Here is a 20,985-nt window from a genome sequence, read left to right as displayed (position 1 = left end):
TAAAATTTTTTTAAAAAATAGAAATATCTATCAGAAATCACCACCCATTATCATAGAGTCTGAAAAAGCAAATCATGGCTTCATGCACAGTGATATTTATACAATACTCTTCTTTTTGCCAGTATAAAACATGCAAGTGAGCATGCTCTCTGACTCCTTCAAATCCAAGTTTTTCTACTCTACTCTACTACCCTACTTATTCCATAGAGGTTTCTGAGCCTCTCCTCAGACAGCAAACTTAGTTGAAATAATAGGGACTATGGTGAAATTTTCTACCGGGGGTGCCTGGGTGGCTTAGTCAGTTAAGTGTCTCATTCTTGATTTTGGCTCAGGTCATGATGTCACGGTTGGTGAGGCAGAGCCCTGAGTCAGGCTTTGGACTTCAGATCTTTGTTTTAATGCTGTCTTTTTAGAGAAAACTTCTTGACTATCCTAAGAAGAACTGATACTACCTCCATCCCCAGAAATTCCTACCTTCCATCCTACTTCATTTTTCTTGTGACACTAATCATTATTTAATGTGCTATACATTTTATTAATTGACTCATTAACTTGTCTGTTTTTCTCCACTAAGATGCAAGTTCCACAAGGGCTGGGTTCCTGTCTGTTTCCTTACTTTCCAATATCTCCAACATCTCAAACATGGTCTGACAAATGGTAGATGCTGAGTAAATATTAACTGAATGAAATACATACACTGACATACATATACAAATATATACTAGGTACAGACAACCCCTTTATACGCAATAATCACAAGAGCACTCACTTCAGCTTTCTATGTATGTTGTTACTTTTTCAGGTGTTAAACTGAACAATACTAATTCACTGGTATGTTTATGGAATTTTTTTAAAGTTTATTTATTCGGAGAGAGACAGAGAGAAGACGCGGTGGGGGGGTGCGGGGTGGCGGCACACAGAGAAACAATTGCAAGCAGGCTCTGTGCGGTGAGCACAGACCTCAACCTGGGGCTCGAACTCACAAACTGTGAGATCATGACCTGAGCCGAAACCAGCAGTCAGAAGCTTACCAACTGAGCCACCCAGGTGCCCCTGTTTATGGAATTTTGAAGCACTCCTTTAGCATGGTAGATTGCCTCTTGCAGACATCCATCATCATTTGTACATTGATATGCGTGTCTGTGTGTGTGTGTGCGTCTGTATGATTCATGTCTTCCTTCATAAAGACTTGTTTCTGTTTTTAACAAAAGCTATTAGTACCTATCAGTATAATATGTCTGTATTATTAACGTGAAGGTGTTGGCCACAGATCATTTTTCTTTAGAGATCTTGGAATGGATTCAATGAACAGAAAAAGCAGGACTAACCTGATTTTCACCCTCACTGGCAGCATCTGGGACAAAAATATAGAAACCAAAGTTAAGGGAATGTAAACTATTCAATAAACAAACAATTCACTCAGTGCAGTGTCTTGCTTATTTTAATGGCAATATGTTATAAAACCACAAATTGTTTTTGAACACATTAAAATTTACGATGGCAAATAAAATGAAGGCACTGCACCAAGAAATCAGCATGTACACTCACAGAGATCCAGTCACTCATAAAAGTCTAAATTACTTTGGAAAATAATACTCATATACTTTCTTACCCCCTCAAAATATCTGATTTCAAAAAGATCCTTTCACAGAAAAGTATGAGAGACCTCTCTTAAAATTATAATGTAACAAATACCAAGTATATCACAGCAATTATAATTTAAAAGTATAGTGTAGCGTAAAGTTTATATCATATATACACATAAAATTAAATTTTCTGAATTCTGGCAACTCTGCCTCCTTATTACAGCTACAAGGATTAGAGATTTGACAAAAATTAAGAATAATTAAAATCCCAGGCTATTATACTCTCTCATTAACAGACTCCAGTGCCCCCCTTTTTTAATGTTTATTTTTTGAAAGAGAGTCAGAGGGCGAGCAGGGGAGGGGCAGAGAGAGAGGGAGACACAGAATCTGAAGCAGGCTCCAGGCTCTGAGCTGTCAGCACAGAGCCGGGTGTGAGGCTTGAATCCACAGACAGCAAGATCATGACCTGAGCCAAAGTAGGTTGCTTACCCAAATGAGACACCCAGGCGCCCCAACAGACTCTCTTTTGTACCTACACACTTATTTTAGGAAAGTGGCATCATTTATGTATAATAATATCCAGACTCTTCATCTCTGAGATTTTCTTTTAAAAAATGCAAATGCTTCAGAGAAGATTGAGCCTAGGCAATTCATGTTTCCTTCAAATTCAAATAGCAAGTGCAAAAACTTACCTTTCACTTCTTATAAAAGTCTCTTACCCTTTAGGAGAGATGCTCTCAGTCCATTTAGGATTTGGTAATACAAAAATAAAATATACAAGGAGGCACTGCTACTTTAAAATAGGAATAGATGATTGAATTTGATTTTTAATTGTTTATATATAGTACTATATATATATACATGAAATATACATCTACATTTTAAATATCTACTACATACATAATTCCTATCAGTATGAATTGATGTAGTTGGTTACGGGAAGATGAAGAAGAATCTATTAGCTTTTCAGAACTAATAAAGAATTAATAGAAGGATTTCTCATTGGTAAAAATTCAGATTATGTCAAACTACTTGCCATTTCTAAAGATAACAACATAGTTATTTATTAAGCCACATATGTAATCCTTCAAAACTCTGTCTGGCAAGATATTTCAAGATTATACATACACACATACATATATACATACAAACACACATTTTAGGAGTAGGGGGAGGGAGACAAGTCCCTGCCTAGGGCTTTACCATGTGTGGCAAGAGGCTTAGATTACATGCAAATTGCTCACCTTGTATAAGGCAAAGAGCCAGGGTCAGAAGCATTGGCACTGTGGTTATCTTCATGTTGAAGATGATGTAAGTTGGTTACAAGTCTGCTCCGTGCATTGCTCACCAGCTGGTGCTCTAAGACTGAACCCGTGGAGATGCAGCCTACTTTTTATATATACTGGCAAATACTGGTGACACCCACAACAACAAGCAACATTATAAAACCAGTTGTTCAAGGTCGTGCTAGACTTAATACACCACATCAATTTAGTTTCCATCCTTTAGCATCCTGTCAAGGCAGCAGATTTGAACCAATAATGTGTATTTCTACAGTTCTAATATGTTTTCATGATACCTCCCCCAAAAAGCGATAGATTGAATCCAAGAATGTCATTAAAGTTTAATACTCCACGGTTATTAGTATCTAAGACTGAATTCTTCACCAAGACCAGACACATTACTTTTCAGACAAACATGTTTCTAACTGGTCTCCCTTCATAAGTGGGAGGGGAGGGAAAAAGACAGATGGATTACCCTACTAGTCAGAGACTTACAGATTCCCACATCTGGAGAAAGTTGCCTGTAGTGAGAGAAGCTGTTGCTTCCATCCGCAGATGTTTTGAAGTGTCTCAATTCAGTGCCATGGACTCATGTACAAGTTAGAAATAACAACCCACAAAGCTAACCCATCAAGATTCTAACACTGAGTACATGGGAAAGCTGAAATTCAGAAAAGGAACACTGACTTTCCCCAGAACACACAGTTTAGAAGGAAGACTCAAGGGTGGTACTTGAAGAAGACCACAAGTTCAACACTTTTTTCAACTTTTTTCATGGCTTCCATCACGCATTAGTAAAGGCAGAAACTGTGTGAAATCAAAGCTTGCACATAACTACTTTTAAAAATTCTCAACCTGAAGGACATTTTACATTCTAAGGTCTCACTGTTTGGTCTAACCAAACATCATAATCATAAACATTAGAGTCTCCAGCTTTAAGTTTCCACAACCCATCACTCCCCAAATGACTGTTTTAAAAACTTGTCTCAACCTATTTTCTCCTAAATTTAGTTTACTCCTATGTTGACTCATTATTTAGTCTCCCAAGGAGGAAAGAAAGAATAAAGTATTTAAAAATACCAGTATATCAATGTAACATTTTTCTAGAGATAGTATCTTCTCCTTAGTTCCTTCTTCCATTTTACAAGTAATGCCTTTTGTCTACCTGCTTACTCTACTCCAGTAGCTCAAGAAAGCACCTGAAAAATTATGTAAAAATGATTGAAGCCAGAGCCCAACGGTTTGATTCCAGTACTTCAAAGGGTCTCTACATTCATAGAGGGAAAGTTTTAAACTTTATGGGATCAAAGCCCTTTTAAAGGTTCTTCCAGAAAACTGATCTAAGGCTAGCCAATTTGAGAATGATGTCAATATTCTGGATACCATCAAAGCCAGAGTATTTCCTTTTCTTTTTTTTTTTAATGAAATAACTTATTTCCTATAAAAGTATAATCATTGGTTTCAAGGTCTGTGCTTTGTTTCTTCCAATAGTTTGGTAAAATGAGTGTCTACAGAAAGCAAATTCAAACTGCATTACTGTTATAGATTAGAAAATTGATATCCATCATGGCATAATCGAAAGAGAATGGAACAGAGAGTCAGGAAATTTGTTTCTATTCCTGTCTTTGCAACCTCACAGCATAATGGAAATGAACTTGGCTTTGACGTATGATAGATGTGGGTCCAAATCTTGACTCATTGGTTACTAGCTATGTTGCCTTGGGCAAATCACTTATTTTCTTTCGGCCTCAGTTTCCCAATATGCAAAACAGGGGTAATAAAATTGCAGTATACAATTGTTGTAAGAGTTAAAGGAAATTCGTGTGTGTGTGTGTGTGTGTGTGTGTGTGTGTGTGTGTAAGGCTTAGAATAATTTTGAGTATAGTGATAAGTCTTATAGTTAATTATAGTTGGTTTTGCATTTTTATGTTATTATAATGGTGTAGGTGTATTAGTTAATGTCACAGATCCCAAGAAAAGTCAATATCACTTGGACATGGACCTCAACAATAGATTTAAGTTTACTCATCATGGAATAACACCCCCAACACGTTCTGAACTAAGATTAAAAAGTCAAGATATAAGTTCTCCTTTTCATTTTATTATATTCTCTCTCTCTTTTTTTTAAGTTTTAGTTTAGACAGAGGAAGCGTGCACACATGCACAAGTTCCAGCAGGGGAAGGACAGAGGAAAGAGAGAGAGAACCTTAAGTAGGCTCCACACTTGGTGTGCGAGCCTGACATGGGGCTCGAATCCACAACCCTGGGATCATGACCTGAGCTGAAATCAAGAGTTGGACCTTCAACCAACCGAGCCACCCAGGCATCCCCATTTTATTGTGCCCTAAACCACAATACCTAAAACAAATCAGACCATTTGCTGTTTAAAACTTGTCAAAGTCATTGCAAGATTTCAGTCACCATTGATTCCTTAGCTTTTTCTGTACAAGTGTCTTCTAAATATTGACACACCAGTACCGATTTTTTATTTTTTATCTGCTCTGTCAGATCATATGAAATGGGACCCAACAATACACTCTATTACTGGTGATAAGGAAATTTAATGTCTTAAAGTAGAATTGGTGACTGTGTAATATGCTCCAATGAACCCCAAACCTAGCCCAAATGGATAGTATTCCCAGGAGTGGAAGTAGTGTGAAGGCAGAACAAAAGAACCAAAAATTATTGCATCTCTAAAGAATCTCTGCTATGAGGAAAGGTTGAGGAGTTGGTTTCCTTCTTACTGGAAAAGTGCTCCTCAATGACACCCAGTACGTATGAAATGATGAATAAGAAGTTTGGAATGGATAGCCTCTTCTATGAGGAGAGGGAGCCAAAAGAAGATTCAATGAGCACTCCCAATATTGGAAGGAAAACCAGTTGCCTCTTGACATCAGGGCTTTTTCTCCATTTCATTTCAGGAATGTTCTAAATCCAGAGGTGATTCATCACATACTCTGTTAGTTACTCCATGTTTCTGACAACCACAACGTTTAAATTCAAATGAATGGGATTGAAGTTTTAGAAAAATGGGGTTTGGGTTATGAGAGTACTTTTGTGTGTGAGTGTGGTTCTGAAAACTGTTTTTCTTTATTGTTATTTTACAATGTACCATGAAAACCTCTTCCATGCACATGAGTGAAAATGTCCTACTGACAGAGAACACTGCAGTTGGATCAAAAGGCTGCTGGCAACAAGAGTGCCAGCTAAAGCAAGGTATCAGCTAAAGGTTAAAGCTAAAGTTTAGCTAATGCTAAAGCAAAGTATCAGCTTAAGGTTAAAGCACATAGCATGGCAAATGCCTGCCAGGGAAAGCAGAGTCAGCAATATTTTCATTAGAGAAATCAGAATTTAAGACCAAAGGCATTAGAGATATGGGATATCATGTAAGCCCACTTGGTCCCTACCTCCACCCGTGACTTTCCTGACACCCATGGTCCCCTTGGCGAGAATGGATCCCGTACATCTCTTTGCATCCAATGTAAACCACCCATTTTCTGTTTTTTCCTTAGCTCTTCCTGAGCCCTTGACATATCTCCACGTTCTCTCATCATCTCCTCACACTGCCCGAGTGCCCTTTCTGTAAGTCCTCCTGATAATCCTTGGGGGAATCGTCTGTTCCCCTGTCCGTTTTTCTTTTTGCTTTCCTGGGCATGTCATCTTCAGCCAGGCGTTTTTCCGCATCCCACAGCTCGCTCTCAGGATTTGCCTGGGATTCTGGCTTGCTCTCACACTGCGGCCTTCCCTCATTCTCGGACTTGCCCGGCTTTTCTTGCTTTCCCTCATCTTCTGGTTGTCCCTCATCATCTGGCTGTCTCCCATTCTGGAAACTTCCCTCATGCCCTGGCTTCCCCCTCCACTTCCAGCTTCTCTTCCTCATCGGATTTCCCTTCATCTTCCGGCTTTAGCCTTGCTTCCAGCTTTCCTTTCTTTTCATCGTAGAGTTTTTTCCATGTTGACATTTCCCCTTTTTTCCTGCCCTGCAGGGAACCCGGACAGGTTCCTCTGTCCCTTCTAGTCTTGCAGAGTGCTGGGAACTGACTCGCGGAGGTGCGGGCCGGCAGGCCCCCCTTGTCCTCTGGCTCCGGAAGCGCGCCGTCCCCCCTTCCCCCGCCAGCGTTCAAGGAGCAGGTTCTGCGCAGGTGCAGGGACGCGCCAGCAAGGCAGGCAGGGAGCGTGCGTACTTTTCCTTAAATTCCAAATTCCATCTTTTTTTTTTTTCTTCACTCTTTCAATTATTCATGAAACATGTAGAACCGTTTTCTTCTCATGAAGAAGGAACGAAGCTAGAGTACAAGAAGTATAAACTTTACAGTTCAAAACAGGTATCAAGTGGTCCAGAATCTGAATTCACGTCAAGGATATTGACACACAGGAAAGAGATGAGAAAACTATAAAAGCAAACGAGATTTTGTAGACCAGTAGTGTTGCTAAAGGCCAAATTTATTTCCTAAATCCGAAGTTATCAGACTGTGGTTCAAATCTTCTTTTTCTATGTAGAGATATCCTTGATGATGACCATAGTTTAATAAATAACTATAGTCTTTTAAGATAAAATCACTTTCTGCATTTTCAAAACAATCTGCCATTATTAGCTGTCTTGATTTGTTTATGCAATCACGTGAGGTAGCAAAGTACGTGTTATTCTTTTCTTACCTGCCCCAGATGGTAGCATGAATGAACCCCAGATCAGGAACTAGCTTGGAAAGTAATCCCAGCCTTGCCTCTTGCTCACCTTATACACCCGATAAAGCTCTCCCAGAGCCTTTTAGGGAGTTCAAAGAGAATCTAGACATTATAATGCTGTAAACTAGGGACAGCGTGCTACTGATCATTTAGTTCTTCTCATGCCTGCTCTCACACACTCATACAATTGCACACATACACACACAAAACCATTCACCCATAATGGCTTGGGCAAAATAAATGTGTTGTGATCATGACTGTAAAGTATATACCCTAATAGATCTTAGAAGATGAAGTAATTTACTTCTTATTTTCTTATCCTTAATTTCCTTTCCTATAATTCTCATATTTTTCCCCATTAACAGGTCTGTCTGTATTCTCTTTATTAAAGACGCTAACTGGAAAACAGCCTTCACTCACCTTCTTATCTTGCACTGTTCCATTAACAGCTAACTTCACTCCCTCTCTGGAAATTCCCTTCTGTTTGTCCACAAAGCCTTAGAAACTATAGATAAGCATCTCATTTTATCTAAGAACAAGATGGGATGGGCACTGTTTGATCACAGACCCTACTATTTATAGATATTGTTGCTTTTATTAGATTAGGATTAAGAAAACAGGAAAGTTTCAATACCTAATTTTTAACTGGATTAACTTTTACATACTGGGTTATATTTGTTCTAAAATACAATATCTCTACAGTTGATGCTACTAGAACCACTGCTCCATGACTCCACACTGTCCATCACCTGGAAATTCAGTACATTCTGGAGTCTCCTAGGAGTCATTCTGACTCTACAAAACAGAAGTTTGTGGAGCTATGGTCCTTGGGAAAAAATCACAGTGAATTACTTTGAACTAGCTAGTATAATGAATTTTGTTGAAAGAATATTGTGTATTTTATATGTGAAATATTTATGTGTCTATGTGTACAGTAAGCAAGAACAAAATTGCTATATTTATAAGTAAAATTTTGAAAAGATAATCTGTGTTTTTGATTTATATATCTGTATAAAATTATTTGCAAAGAAATATAAAATTTGCTAGCTTTTTTTAATTAAAAAATTTTTTAATGTTTATTTATTTTTGAGGCAGAGAGAGACAGAGCATGAGCGGGGGAGGGGCGGAAAGAGAGGGAGACACAGAATCCAAGGCAGGCTCCAGGCTCTGGGATGTCAGCACAGAGCCAGATGAGGGGTGTGAACTCGTCAACCAGGAGATCATGACCTGAGCCGAAGCCAGCCGCTCAACCGCTCAACCGACTGAGCCACCCAGGTGCCCCTAACTTGCTAGCATTTATTGTGTACTAACTGACAGGTATAACAGAAAACCTAAAAGGAAACTATTTTGTTCTGTTTTTACAGGTAAAGAAATTGAGGTTTGGTAAAATTCTGTAACTTTCCCAAGGTCGTACAGCCTATAAGAAGTAGTTTTTACATTGCAAGTAAAGGCAGTCAAACTCCAAAGCCCATGCTCTTAAATATCGCACTGTAGAGACCATGTTACCTACACCTGTAATTAACTTATCTCAGACACTCACTGTTATGGTCTCAGCTGTGTCTCTCCAAAATTCATATATGAAGCCTTAACACCCAATACCTCAGAATATGACTGCATTTGGAGATAGGTCCTTTAAAGAGGTGATTAAGTTAAAATAAGGCCATTAGGGTTGGGCCCTGACCCAAACTGACCATTGTCCTTATAAGAAGAGATCTGGACACGCAGGGACACACCAGTGAAGCATGCGCACAGTGACTTACACCAAGCACCTGGCTTGTAGGTGGTTAAGCTGAGAGTCGTATCTAGGTCTTAAGACTTGAAAAATTTCATTCAATCAAGTAATACATTGATTGTGTCATGTGACAATCTTTATTCATTAGACAGAAAAAAGCAATAAAGGGATGAATAGTAAGCTTGAAATCAGAGAGTTCTAGGGTATAGGACCAAATGACTTAAAAAGTTAAAAATGTGAGTCCAAAGTGAGGTGCTATGGTATTCCAGCAGATTGCATAGTACTCCCACATGAATACAACAAATATTGATTAAATGCCTATGTTTGCCTGGCACTGTGTGAGAGGCTAGTGTTAGATTTGTGAATAAAAAGTCATTACCTCTATCTTTAAAAGGTTATGGTCTAGTGAAAGTGGTGGAAAACAATCATACAAATCATTGTTCAGTCAAATCTGTGAAAGTGTTTTTTAAAAAAATATCCATGGAGTAAAGCTAGTCTATTAGCACAGGTATTTAGCGTCTGAAGGGGGATTCCCTGATGAAATCAGGCTCAATTTAAAAAAATGATCTGGGATTATAGGTATTTAAAATCACCTACCTGAAAAATTCACACAATCAGAATGCATCATTCCTTAAATAATTATGAGAGCCTAAGTTTTCCTCTGGTAATTTCTTTTATCTGATATTTTCAGTTTTTACTATATCACTAGTTAGTTATCTAACAGCTAGGCAGGAGTTGAAATTAAAATTGAATGTGAAAGTGATTTTAAATCTAGTGGGTTTTTGGTTTATTTTGAGTGATATCTCCCAGGTGATATTAATGCGTTTCAAATCCTCACTAAAAAACTAATCTAGTTAAGAAAATATTTGTCCTTAAAAGTAATTTTAATATTTCTGAGTGAGGAGCTGTAAGTGGTGGACATTTATTTGCCAACCACAAGAACACTCTTGGAAAATGCAATAACTAGCTTTAGTCTATAGTATAAGATAGCAGTTATTTTTTCTCTCACTCTTAGAATATACTACTTATGCTTCTGGGAGAAGTGTTTTGTTTTGTTTTTAATTTTTTTTTAATGTTTATCTTTGAAAGAGTAAGAGACAGCATGAGCAGGGGAATGGGAGAGAGAGGGAGACACAGAACCCAAAGCAGAGGAGGGACAGAGAGAGGGAGACACAGAAGCAGAAGCAGGCTCCAGGCTCTGAGCTGTCAGCACGGAGCCCAATGCGGGGCTCGAACCCACGAACCATGAGATCATGACCTGAGCCAAAGTCAGATGCTTAACTAACTGAGCCACCTAGGTTCCCCCGGGAGAAGTGTTTTTAAAGTGTACAAGAAATTATTTAAGAACTCTATGCAGTTACTAGCATTAATAACGGTATTCACCTTATTATTATACTGTACTTATATGTAAATTTTATTCCAGAATAATAATACTCATAGAATACTGTATAGTACAATACCAATTTGTACACAGTATAAATATGTGTACGCTGTTTATATTTTATATATTTGATCCTCATATTAACCCTTTAAAGTAAGTAGATAATTTGTTATTTCCATTTCATGGTTGGTAAAACTGAAAATCAGCATGATTGAATGATTTTTCCTCAAATCTATTAGCCAAAAAGTTGGCAAAGGAATTCATGTCTCTTGACTTTTATTCTGATATGTTTTTTTTTTTTCACTCTCATATTTGATAGATCTAAACACTAATTCAGTGATATTAGGAAAGAAAAGAAGGAGAGGGGTGCCTGGCTGGCTGGGTCGGTAGAGCATGCAACTCTTGATCTTGGGGTCATGAGTTTGAGCCCCACGTTGGGCACATTACTTAAAGAGAAAAAGAAAATTAAAAAAAGAAAAAGAAAAAGAGGAGAAAATGTTGAAAGAGTACGAAAGGGTGTTTTAAAATACATATTCTCATTTGGGCCTCATTACTAACCTGGTGAGTAGGTTAGACATATAATATTGTTAATATCCCCATTTTACAGAAATTTAGAGAGATACAGGAAATTTCTCAAAGGCAGTAAATGGTTAAAGTTGGAATCAGACAGGAATTTAATGAATCAAGATTCTATTGTCTTTTCCCAATGACCTTTGGGTCTCCTAACAATGTAAAAGATGCTTAAAGATATACTTTTCAAAATTTCATTAGAAGGCAAATTATGAGAAGGCTTTGAGAAGACAGGTGGGAAAAGGAAAATACCTGCTTTATATCCTGAAAAGAGAAACAGAAATTAGTATGTATGCTAAGGAGTTCACTGGTTTGTTTTTAAATGATAAGTAAGATTTATGTTCTGGCTACAATGGAGTAGTAACAGGGAAAGGATATTTCTTCCTGCCTGAAAAAAAAACAAACAGAAAAACTACACAGTTTTCTGACATCAGACATCAGATAGTACAGGTCGGTGATCTCTGGGAGAGGGAACAAGTACAGAGTAAGCAATACCTACATTGCTCACTGTCTATAGAGCATTTTCAGGCTGCTACACAGAGAGAGAAAACCCAGGCAGAGCCTAGCAGTTTCCCTAAATGCAGATACACAGCTGAGAGTTGGGGAGACCAAGGGAGTTAAAATTCACATGGCATGGGGTGCCTAGGTGGCTCAGTCATTGGAGTCTGACTCTTCATTTCAGCTCAGGTCATGATTCCAGGGTAATGGGATTCAGCCCTGCTTAGTGCTCTGCACTGAGAATGGAACTTAAGATTCTCCTTTCTCCTTCTGCCCCTCCCCTGCTTATGTGTGTGCACAGACTCTTTCTCTCTTTCTCTCTCTCAAGAAAAAGGAAAGAAAAGAAAAGAAAAAAATCACACGGCATGGACTAAGAGAAGAGAACTTCAAAGAAAGGTCTTCAGAGAGCTGCAGCAAATAATAGTCTTCAACTGAGAACTAAGAAGTACATGTAATTGAGAAAGCTACTCAAGTCGAGGGGAAAAAAATCACCCTACAGGAAACAATATACAGAACTTAAACAGGAGAGGAGATACCTTGTATTTCATCAGTAAAAGGGAAAAACCTTGTCATTCAGTTAGTGATCTGAGAACAGTATTGCTCTAGCAGTGGGGCAAAATTAACCCCAAAGGCTGCTTTGGTTCCATCCAAAAAAAACCTTAAAATCAAGACTTCAAAGTATCAAACTATTTCCAAGTAACTTAACTGTGTCTCAGAACAAAGCTCAAGAACAGAGGAATACAAAAATATTTATCACCCAACAGAGTAAAGACAATGACTAGTCTACAATAAAAACTTAACAGAGTAATAGGAAATAGAACCTGTAATGAGAAGAAACATCAATCGAAAGAAATGGACTGCTGGGGCGCCTGGGTAGCTCAGTCGGTTGACTTGGGCTCAGCTCGTGATCTCGTGTTCCCGTTCCGGGAGTTCGGCCCCGCATCACGCTCTGCGCTGACAGCTCGGAGCCTGGAGCCTGCTTCAGATTCTGTGTCTCCCTCTCTTTCTGCCCCTCCCCCACACGCGCTCTGTCTCTCTCCGCCTCTCAAAAAAAAAAAAAAAGAAAAAAAAAGAAAGAAATGGACTGGACTCAAGAGTCCAGTCAAAATGAAGTAAAATGTTTTAGGATTTTCCTGAACCATCTCCTACAGGTGGAGCCTGACAATGTCTGGGTAGGGAAGATCAATTCTCCAAAGTGCACCATAGAAGACCAGTGATTTTTTGGAAATGTGTGACTTGCTGGCATTTTGACGTCATGCAAGCCATGATAAGAGTATCATCCATTTGACAGCATTGTTAAGCAGATTGAGATGATTCTGTGAAAAAGCCAAAGCCACTATTATATTGGTAAGTGTGAATTACATAGTGAAGACTACTTGAGAGCCAAAAGTACTTTAAACTTCGAAGTTAAGTGTTTGGCTTTGTACCAATGCTACTTGGATTCAGAAACTGGCTTTTGTGATATGTAGCCAGGGACAACTGACCGAAACTCCCTGTCTCAATTTCTTCACTGCTAAACTCAAAATTGTAATAGTAATGCCATGAAGATTACATGAGGTAATTCCTGTAAAGACTTCAGATGAGTCCTGGTGTATGGAGAGTACAAGTGTTAGATGTTATTAGAAAGGTCTTCTTGTTACCCTGTTGACAATATTGAATTAGAGATCACGGTGGGGAAATCCAATTCTTGGGCTTTGAAAGTATTGAATATTTTATGGAAAGTGCCAAAAACCGGGGCCTAATTTTATGGGTACAAACTAATAGCCTCCAGGGTAGAGGAGTCATTTCCTCATCATTGCCCCTTCCTTTGGACAGCTTATTGCACTCCAGGTGGTGAGGCCTTGGCAAGGAATTGGGTCACCCACAATGAACAATAGCCACACGTGGCTGGATGGACTGACAGGTCATTTGAAACATGAAAAAGTGACACCTTTTCAAATAGGTCAGAAAATGAAACAGCTCATTTTAAGCTCTTACATTTTCAAATATTTCCTCTTTTAAAAGAGAGAGAATATTTTATCAGCTCTCTGGGGATGGGGGTGGGGGGAATGCCTTTTCCTACTGTTATGAGTCCATCTTAGGCCTTTAACTCATTAGCAAGTTCATGAATACAGCCAAATAGTACTTAATGTGGAATTTGAGAGTCTGCATTTTAATTCCAGTCCTCACTTTTAGCTGAAGTGAGACTGTGAACATGGATTAAATTTCTAAATTACTCATGAGGCAAGGCACATCAGAAAATTGACAAAAGGAACAAAATGAAGGTAGACTAATTAAATTTTACTAATCAAGTATATCAACCAATGTAATAAAAACATTGCCTTCAGACAGGGTTTTTAAGATAGTAAAACTACTCTGTACAATACTATAAGGATACACATATATTATTATGCATTTGTTCCAACCCATAGAATCTACAACACCAAGAATGAACCCTAAAGTAAACTAGGGACTTTGGGTGATAATGATGTGTCAAGATGAGTCCATCAATTGTAATAAATGTACCTCTCTGGTGAGGATGTTGATAATGGGGGAAGCCATGCATGTATGGTGCAGGACGTATATGGGAAATCTCTGTACCTTTCACACAGTTTTGCTGTGAATCTAAAACATCTCTAAAAAATAAGGCCTACTAAAAAAAGTTTTAAAAAATACAGTCTTCAAAGGCAACAATGCCTAGAACAGCATTCAGTAGATAGTAAATTACATGATGACTCTTTTGACTAAAATATCCTATCATTAAGTCACATAGGGAACAGCTGTGAAAAAAAGTGTAAGATTTGGAGTAAAAAAAAAAATGGGTCCCATAAGTTATCTGTGCAATTTTAAACCTATTTATTTACATCTCTTAGTCCATTTTCTCATTTAAAACATACACCTAATACTGCCATCTACAAATCAGTTTTGTCATGAAGATAAAATTAAACAGTAAGAGTAGAAGTATTCCATGAGCTATAAGGTGCTAAGCCTAAGCTCATTGCTGTTCTTGGTCCATACTGGTATTATGTGCCTCAAGCTGCCTCAACTCATATATTTATCAGCCACATTCACTTACAAGGCTAGCTCGTTACATCTCAAAATCTTAAAAAAAAAAAGGAGAGTGGGAAAGAAAGAGCTGACACTCTTTTTTTTTTTTTTGCCCTTAGATTAATTAATATATGCAATTTTAATTAAAGTTCTTAAAAAATATGATTTGTCGTCATCTGGGTGTGGCTGCAATAGTAAGATGCCACTGCTGTGAGGGTGGCTGGTGGTGGCACCAGGCCAAATCCGTCCTGGGTGTGGAGACATCTAGAATAATAAAGTATCACTCCACCCAGTTGTCTGTCACCTAATTAACTGGTGTGCTCTGAAAACAACTCTTGGGAGTCACAGTAATCTCTCAAAGTTGTGATGCAATGGAAAATGGCAGCCTACTTATGGCGGAAATGCAGAATATCCTCTGACGTTTGTTTTCTGGGAAGAGAGTCAAATGAAGAGAACAATTCCCATGGAAGTTCACCCTTGACTCCTTGCCCACTTGAATTACATTTCTGAGCCCAGCAAAAAGTGCGTTCATAAGCAAAACTGCTAGAAAGAAAAAAAAATGAATATTGCAAAATAGATGCCTTTGCCAGAGCACACTTTTTCCTTCCATTGCTCATAGAATTAAACAGTGAGGGTAGATATAGCATGGAGCCCTGTTAGAAAAGAAAAAGAAAAAAAAAGAAAGAGGGGAAAGCTGTCAGGTTAGGCCTCAACAAGAAAATACACTCAGCCCTCTTGAGTGTCTAGTCTTTGTGAGAATTCAATAGCCAAAGAACTAGGTGAACATTTATGAATAGTCACAAACTTATAGTCTTTGAACTGGAACGGGTCTTGGTATATTCTAGTATTTTCAAAGATCTTCATTTTATCTGTAAGGCCGATGAGGGGAAGCCATAAATTCAAGGACAAACAGCTGAGAACAGCAAAGCTGAAACTCATTCCACGTCTCCTGACTTCCAGCTCCATGTGCTTTCTCCCACACCTTTTCAATCACCTACTCATGCCTGATTTGGGGATTGACTCTTCTTTCACATCCTGTATTTTGGAGAATAAACTCAGACTCATCTCTACATAGAATTTTACGTAATGGTTTGGACTCTAGGTTACATTTTATTAGCTTTACTCTATCTTAACTGGAGGCAATTTTGTCCCCCTTCTCCACACAACCCCGGGGACATTTAGCAATATCTGGAGATAGTTTTAGTTGTTACAATTAGGGATCTTCTATGGCACTGGTGGATAGTGGCCAAGGATGCTGTTAAACATGCTGTAATACACAGGAAAGCACTTCTGGCCCCCAGAAAAGAGTTACCCAGTCCAAAATGCCAATAGAGATGTTCAGAAACCCTGCCTTATGCTTCCTAGCCAGAATTAGCTTCAAAGTTTTATTAATTATCTTGGTGATGAGACAGTTATTTCTGGAACAAGGGATTCTGCTGTGACCCACAGAGGGTATAAGGGTACTGTTAGAAAAGCCAAGTATTTATTTTTTAATGATTTATTAGATTGGCCAGTTTCTCATCTCTGATTTTAAAAATTGTATCATCACCTGCCTGCAGAATGTATACACAAATCCAGAATCCATCTTGGCCAGAGATACACTTTTAAGAGAAGATGTAGAACCCTGGAGATTTTTCTTTAGCCTTCTTTCTATCCTTTTCCTCCTTGTTTTGCAATCATTATTTTGTCATTAGCATCTCCATGGCCGAACTCCGCTGAGATTTAACTTCCAAGGACCTTCTTTGAGTGGCTTCTTACCTTTGGTGGAACTTCACCAAGCTACCTAGGTATTCACAATTGGCCACATTCTAAAGGTTTATTTGTATTTCTGACTCTCTTCACTGTTGTAACCATGGCCTATCTCAAATTTCCACTCCAAAGACTGCTTTCCTAACTTCCTCTCTTCCTGTTCCTTTAGAACTTTCCTAAGTGTCTTCTGTTCTTTTTCTGGGGCTTACAATGTTTCTGTCTTTGCTATATTGAATTTAATGCTTAAACAGTAAAATTTGTTCAAATAAGATTGTGAATGTAATCATAACATATATAACAAATAAAAGTATTTTGTTTTCATGTAGAAAGGGGAGGACCAGTGTGCCTCACCCAGCTTCCACCTTCATTACTTTCTACTTTTTTTAAGTTTTTATTTAAATCCCAGTTAGTTAACGTACAGCATAATATTAGTTTCAGTTGTATAATATGGTGATTCAGTACTTCCACACATCACCCAGTGCTCATCAAAAAAAGTGCACAGAGAGGGGGTGCCTGTGTGGCTCAGTCAGTTAAGCAGCCAACCCTTGGTTTCAGCTCAGGTTATGATCTCATGGTTTGTGAGTTTGAGCCCTGCATTGGGCTCTGCACTGACAGTGTGGAGTCTGCTTGGGATTCTCTCTCTCTCTCTCTCTCTCTCTCTCTCTCTCTCTCTGCCCTTCCCTCTCTCCTTCTCTCTCTCAAAATAAATAAATAAACTAAAAAAAAGTGCATAGAGATTAAATTACCAGTGTGTATCTAGTATCTAGTACAGGGAGTACATGCAAAGATATTATATACATATTTGTTGATCAAAATGAAAGAGGGAAAAGATATAAACCGTTTGAAAATTAGTGATGCCAAGTGTGGCCTTTTCTCCATGCTACATTTTCCCCTGCATCTCAATCGCTCTGAGTATGTTGAATCTTGTATCAGTTGAATATTCCTCATGGTATGAAGAAGTGTATCTTTCACCACTGAACACATTACTGATTTGCTACCCTCTTTCTTCATTTTTAAAGTCCACTTCTCATTTTCCATTATCTCTATCAAGATGATGCCTTCTTTGTGCTCACTTCAGCAGTACATAAACTAAAATTATTCATTCATTGATTTGCTGAGTCATTACTGATCATCAATTTCAAAGTCTGTGGAAGTTACAAAAGATGAATCAGGTATAAACCTTGCTTTCAAGGATCTTCTAATTTAATAGGGTAGTTAAGGCTAATCCCCAACATAGCTCTACTTTGAAATAAACAGTGATAACCACCAAAAGATGAAGTGCCATGGGAGTTTGTAATGGGAAAGTTTACAACCAGCTGAAACATTAAGAAAAGATTTATAAGAGACATGAAATTTGATAAAAGTCTTGAGAAAAGAGTGATCTGAAACATAAAGACACTCAGGTGAGGTTCAGGAGAAGTATATTTTGAGGAAAAGGGATATTGTGGAGTTTAACTAGACTGTAATAAAAGGTAAATTAAAATAGTGGTAGATACAATTAGAATAGGATAACAAGACCAAAATGTAAAGGGCACAATACCTAAATCTTGAGTCTCATTCTGTTTTATTTCTCATGGCTTTTTCTACCGATATTTTAAGATAGCAAATATTTTCTTTATTGAAAGTCTTTGTACTGGGTTAATGTTCTATTAAAATAAACATCTTAATTAACTATTCTGCCTTAAATATTTGCTGAGTATGCAAAAATTTTGACATGCAAATTTAACAGTAATCTGATACATCTTTGTAAGTCAGATAATGTAATCAGTGGAAATGGTTATCACTTACATATGATCAATAAGGAAAAGTACTTAAAACTCGGCCAAAATTAACAAAAAAGACATTTAAAAATGGAATTGAATAAGCAATTTTACTGGAAATGAGCTAAGCTTTATGAATAATATTCTGAAAAAAGTAAAATGAAAAATTATCAAAGTTATTTAAAAAGAATACTGCAAGCTTGTGGTTTTTAAATGTACCTGTATATTTATATGTCTGCATCTATTGATACCTGTTGCTGTCTATCCAAACATTCAGTGGTGATAACATTTACCATGACAAATGCAGTAACAGATTGGTACTGCTAAGAAAAAGTTGCCACATGCTAGTTTTCTTTACTAATGCTGATCATCACAATGGTAGTACCTGGTACAGGAGAAACATTAGAGGTAGAAATCTAGAGACACAAACTATAACTTGGCTACTAATTACAACTCATCTGGCCTGGGGCAAACTGCATTGTCCTGTTAAAACAGAGATTACTCATTTATGCCATATTGAGAATAGACCAAATAACTTCTAATTTCAAATAATGACATTAATAGTAATTTTGTCTTCCATGATGCCTGACCTCTATGAAAAATTGTCCCACCCAATTTCTTTGAGGAAAGAGAACTCAGGGCCCTTCTTTCAGCGTGGGGAGGCATGACTACTAATCAGACAAAGGTTGACATGTAGTCCGAGGGCAGTCAATACATAGGCTGAGGATACTTTGCACGAGGACTTCTGTGTAATAGGGGTGATGGATATTATTTTAGCTAAATAATGCCCCCCCCCGCTGGAATTTGAGTAGTGTAATATGGAAAGAATCAATATACTGATAAATGGAAACAGAAATAAGATACAGAAAAGTAGGTGAGGGCCGGATAGTAGAGTCAGAAGAACCAGGGAAAAGGATGGCAAGAAAATCCATTGCTCCCAGTGATGAAGGCAGGTGTTCTAAGCATTGCAAATATATTGACACAGCTCTCTACAAAATATGGAATTCAAAATTGTAAGATTACTAAACACCAAAGCATGGGCACAGCAGTCCAACACACTTGAATTTTCCCCTTATGACTATGAACTGACTGTAATGAAATATCAAAATCTTAAAAAAAAAAAATCCAGTACCTTGTCTTTGAACAAGTCTTAGGTGCCTGAAGCACATTCTCAGTCTTTCCTATTGGATCATTTATTTGAACTGTGATCTTTCTTTTCTTTCTTTCTTTCTTTCTTTCTTTCTTTCTTTCTTTCTTTCTTTCTTTCTGATAGAAATTATATAACATAAGATTTACCCTCTTAAAACATTTTTAAGCATACAGTACAGTATTTTTAACTACAAGCACAATGTACCAATCTCTAGGACTATTTCATCTTGTGTGACTAAAACAACTGAACTGAACAACTCCTTGTTCCCCCCCCCCCCCACCACCCCCTAGCCCCTGGCCTTGATCATTCTAGTTTCTGTTTCTGTGAATTTGACTATCTCAGATACCTCATGTCAGGGGAATCATGCAGTATGTACCCTTCTGTGACTGTCTTGTTTCACTTAGCATACTGTCCTCAAGTTTCATCTATGTTGTAACATGTGGCAGGATTTCCTTTTTGATGAAATAATATTCCATTGTATGTATATGCCACATTTTCCCTCTGGGATCCTTTTTTCTTACTATGACATGTTATCCTTATAATACATTCCTGTTACTAGAAAGAAGTAGCTTGGGTAAAACCTTTTCTCCCTGGAACTTAGAGAACTAATGACTATAATTTTTTCCACCTGTCATCTGATTTAATGTTTCCTCAAAACCTATGAGGCATTATTGTCTCCATTTTAAAATTATTATTTCCATGTATAATTCTGAGGCTCAGAATCTTACCCCAAATTACAAAACTAGACAGTGGCACAGACTGCCTTCAAACCTAGAAATGTGTGGCCACAAAGACTATGCTATTGTGATGCCTTCCAAATGTAAATTACCAACAGGCTGTTATCCCACACCTCTAAGGAAAATGATAGTGCGATATTTTTCAAAATACTTCTATGTCTTTAGCCCATGTCTTCATATCTTTGCTCCAGTGTGGAAGTTAAACGAGAAAGGTAATATTATTTCCATTTTCAGATATAGAAACCTAGCATGCCACTCAATCTGGAGACTATAAAGTAAACCATTGCAGAGGAAAGAACACATGCCTGCCTCCTCCACTTACCAGGTGTATGAACTTCTGTGCTTCACTAATAGGGAGTTCCTATGTCAATAATGATATTGATCTCATAGAACAATGTTAGGATTCATATTAAATGAAATCTAGCTCAATAAATGGCAAGTAAAAGATATTCAATAAGATGATTGTTCTCTTGTTATTTTCATCCCAGATCCCACCCACCCTCTTTTTAAGAACTAAATCACACTGTGTTTAATGTCCATCAAACTCTCCAAGGTCAAATTATAATGTGAAATATATGAAGGATGATTCATCATATAGGATTTCCTTAGATTTAGAGTGTCATTTTATCCCAGACTACTCATGTCTATTTCTGCTCACTTGCTAATTTATTTCCACCCCGCCTTGTTCTAAAAAGAATTTAAGGCAGACAACTCAACTCAAATCAAATTGCCAGGATATAAACAGTGACATAAACTTGAGAGAGCTCATTCTTTCAGTGGTCTTTCAACTTAGGAACTGCCTGTAGAGGGGTGCCTGTGTGGCTTA

General features: G+C 37.8%; 1 protein-coding gene and 1 pseudogene across 1 annotated transcript in view; both read right to left on the bottom strand.

The window, feature by feature from the left end:
- SPINK5 (serine peptidase inhibitor Kazal type 5) overlaps positions 1-2,985 on the bottom strand; it is a 76,254-nt gene extending 73,269 nt beyond the window's left edge. Inside the window, exons 1-2 of the mRNA XM_027042039.2 lie at positions 2,831-2,985; positions 1,329-1,354 (exon numbers count right to left, since the gene is read on the bottom strand). Of these exons, the coding sequence (XP_026897840.1) occupies positions 1,329-1,354; positions 2,831-2,885 (81 nt within the window). The 5' untranslated portion in view covers positions 2,886-2,985. The remainder of the gene's footprint in view (positions 1-1,328; positions 1,355-2,830) is intronic.
- A 139-nt stretch (positions 2,986-3,124) lies between these two features.
- LOC128315648 (transcription elongation factor A protein-like 3) lies at positions 3,125-6,887 on the bottom strand (annotated as a pseudogene).
- Positions 6,888-20,985: the final 14,098 nt, after the last annotated feature.

This window comes from Acinonyx jubatus, chromosome A1 (assembly GCF_027475565.1).
Source record: "Acinonyx jubatus isolate Ajub_Pintada_27869175 chromosome A1, VMU_Ajub_asm_v1.0, whole genome shotgun sequence".
In the NCBI taxonomy this organism is placed as follows: Eukaryota; Metazoa; Chordata; class Mammalia; order Carnivora; family Felidae; genus Acinonyx; species Acinonyx jubatus.
The sequence above is the reverse complement of the archived record's forward strand: the minus strand, read 5'-3'. Positions and strand labels throughout refer to the sequence as shown.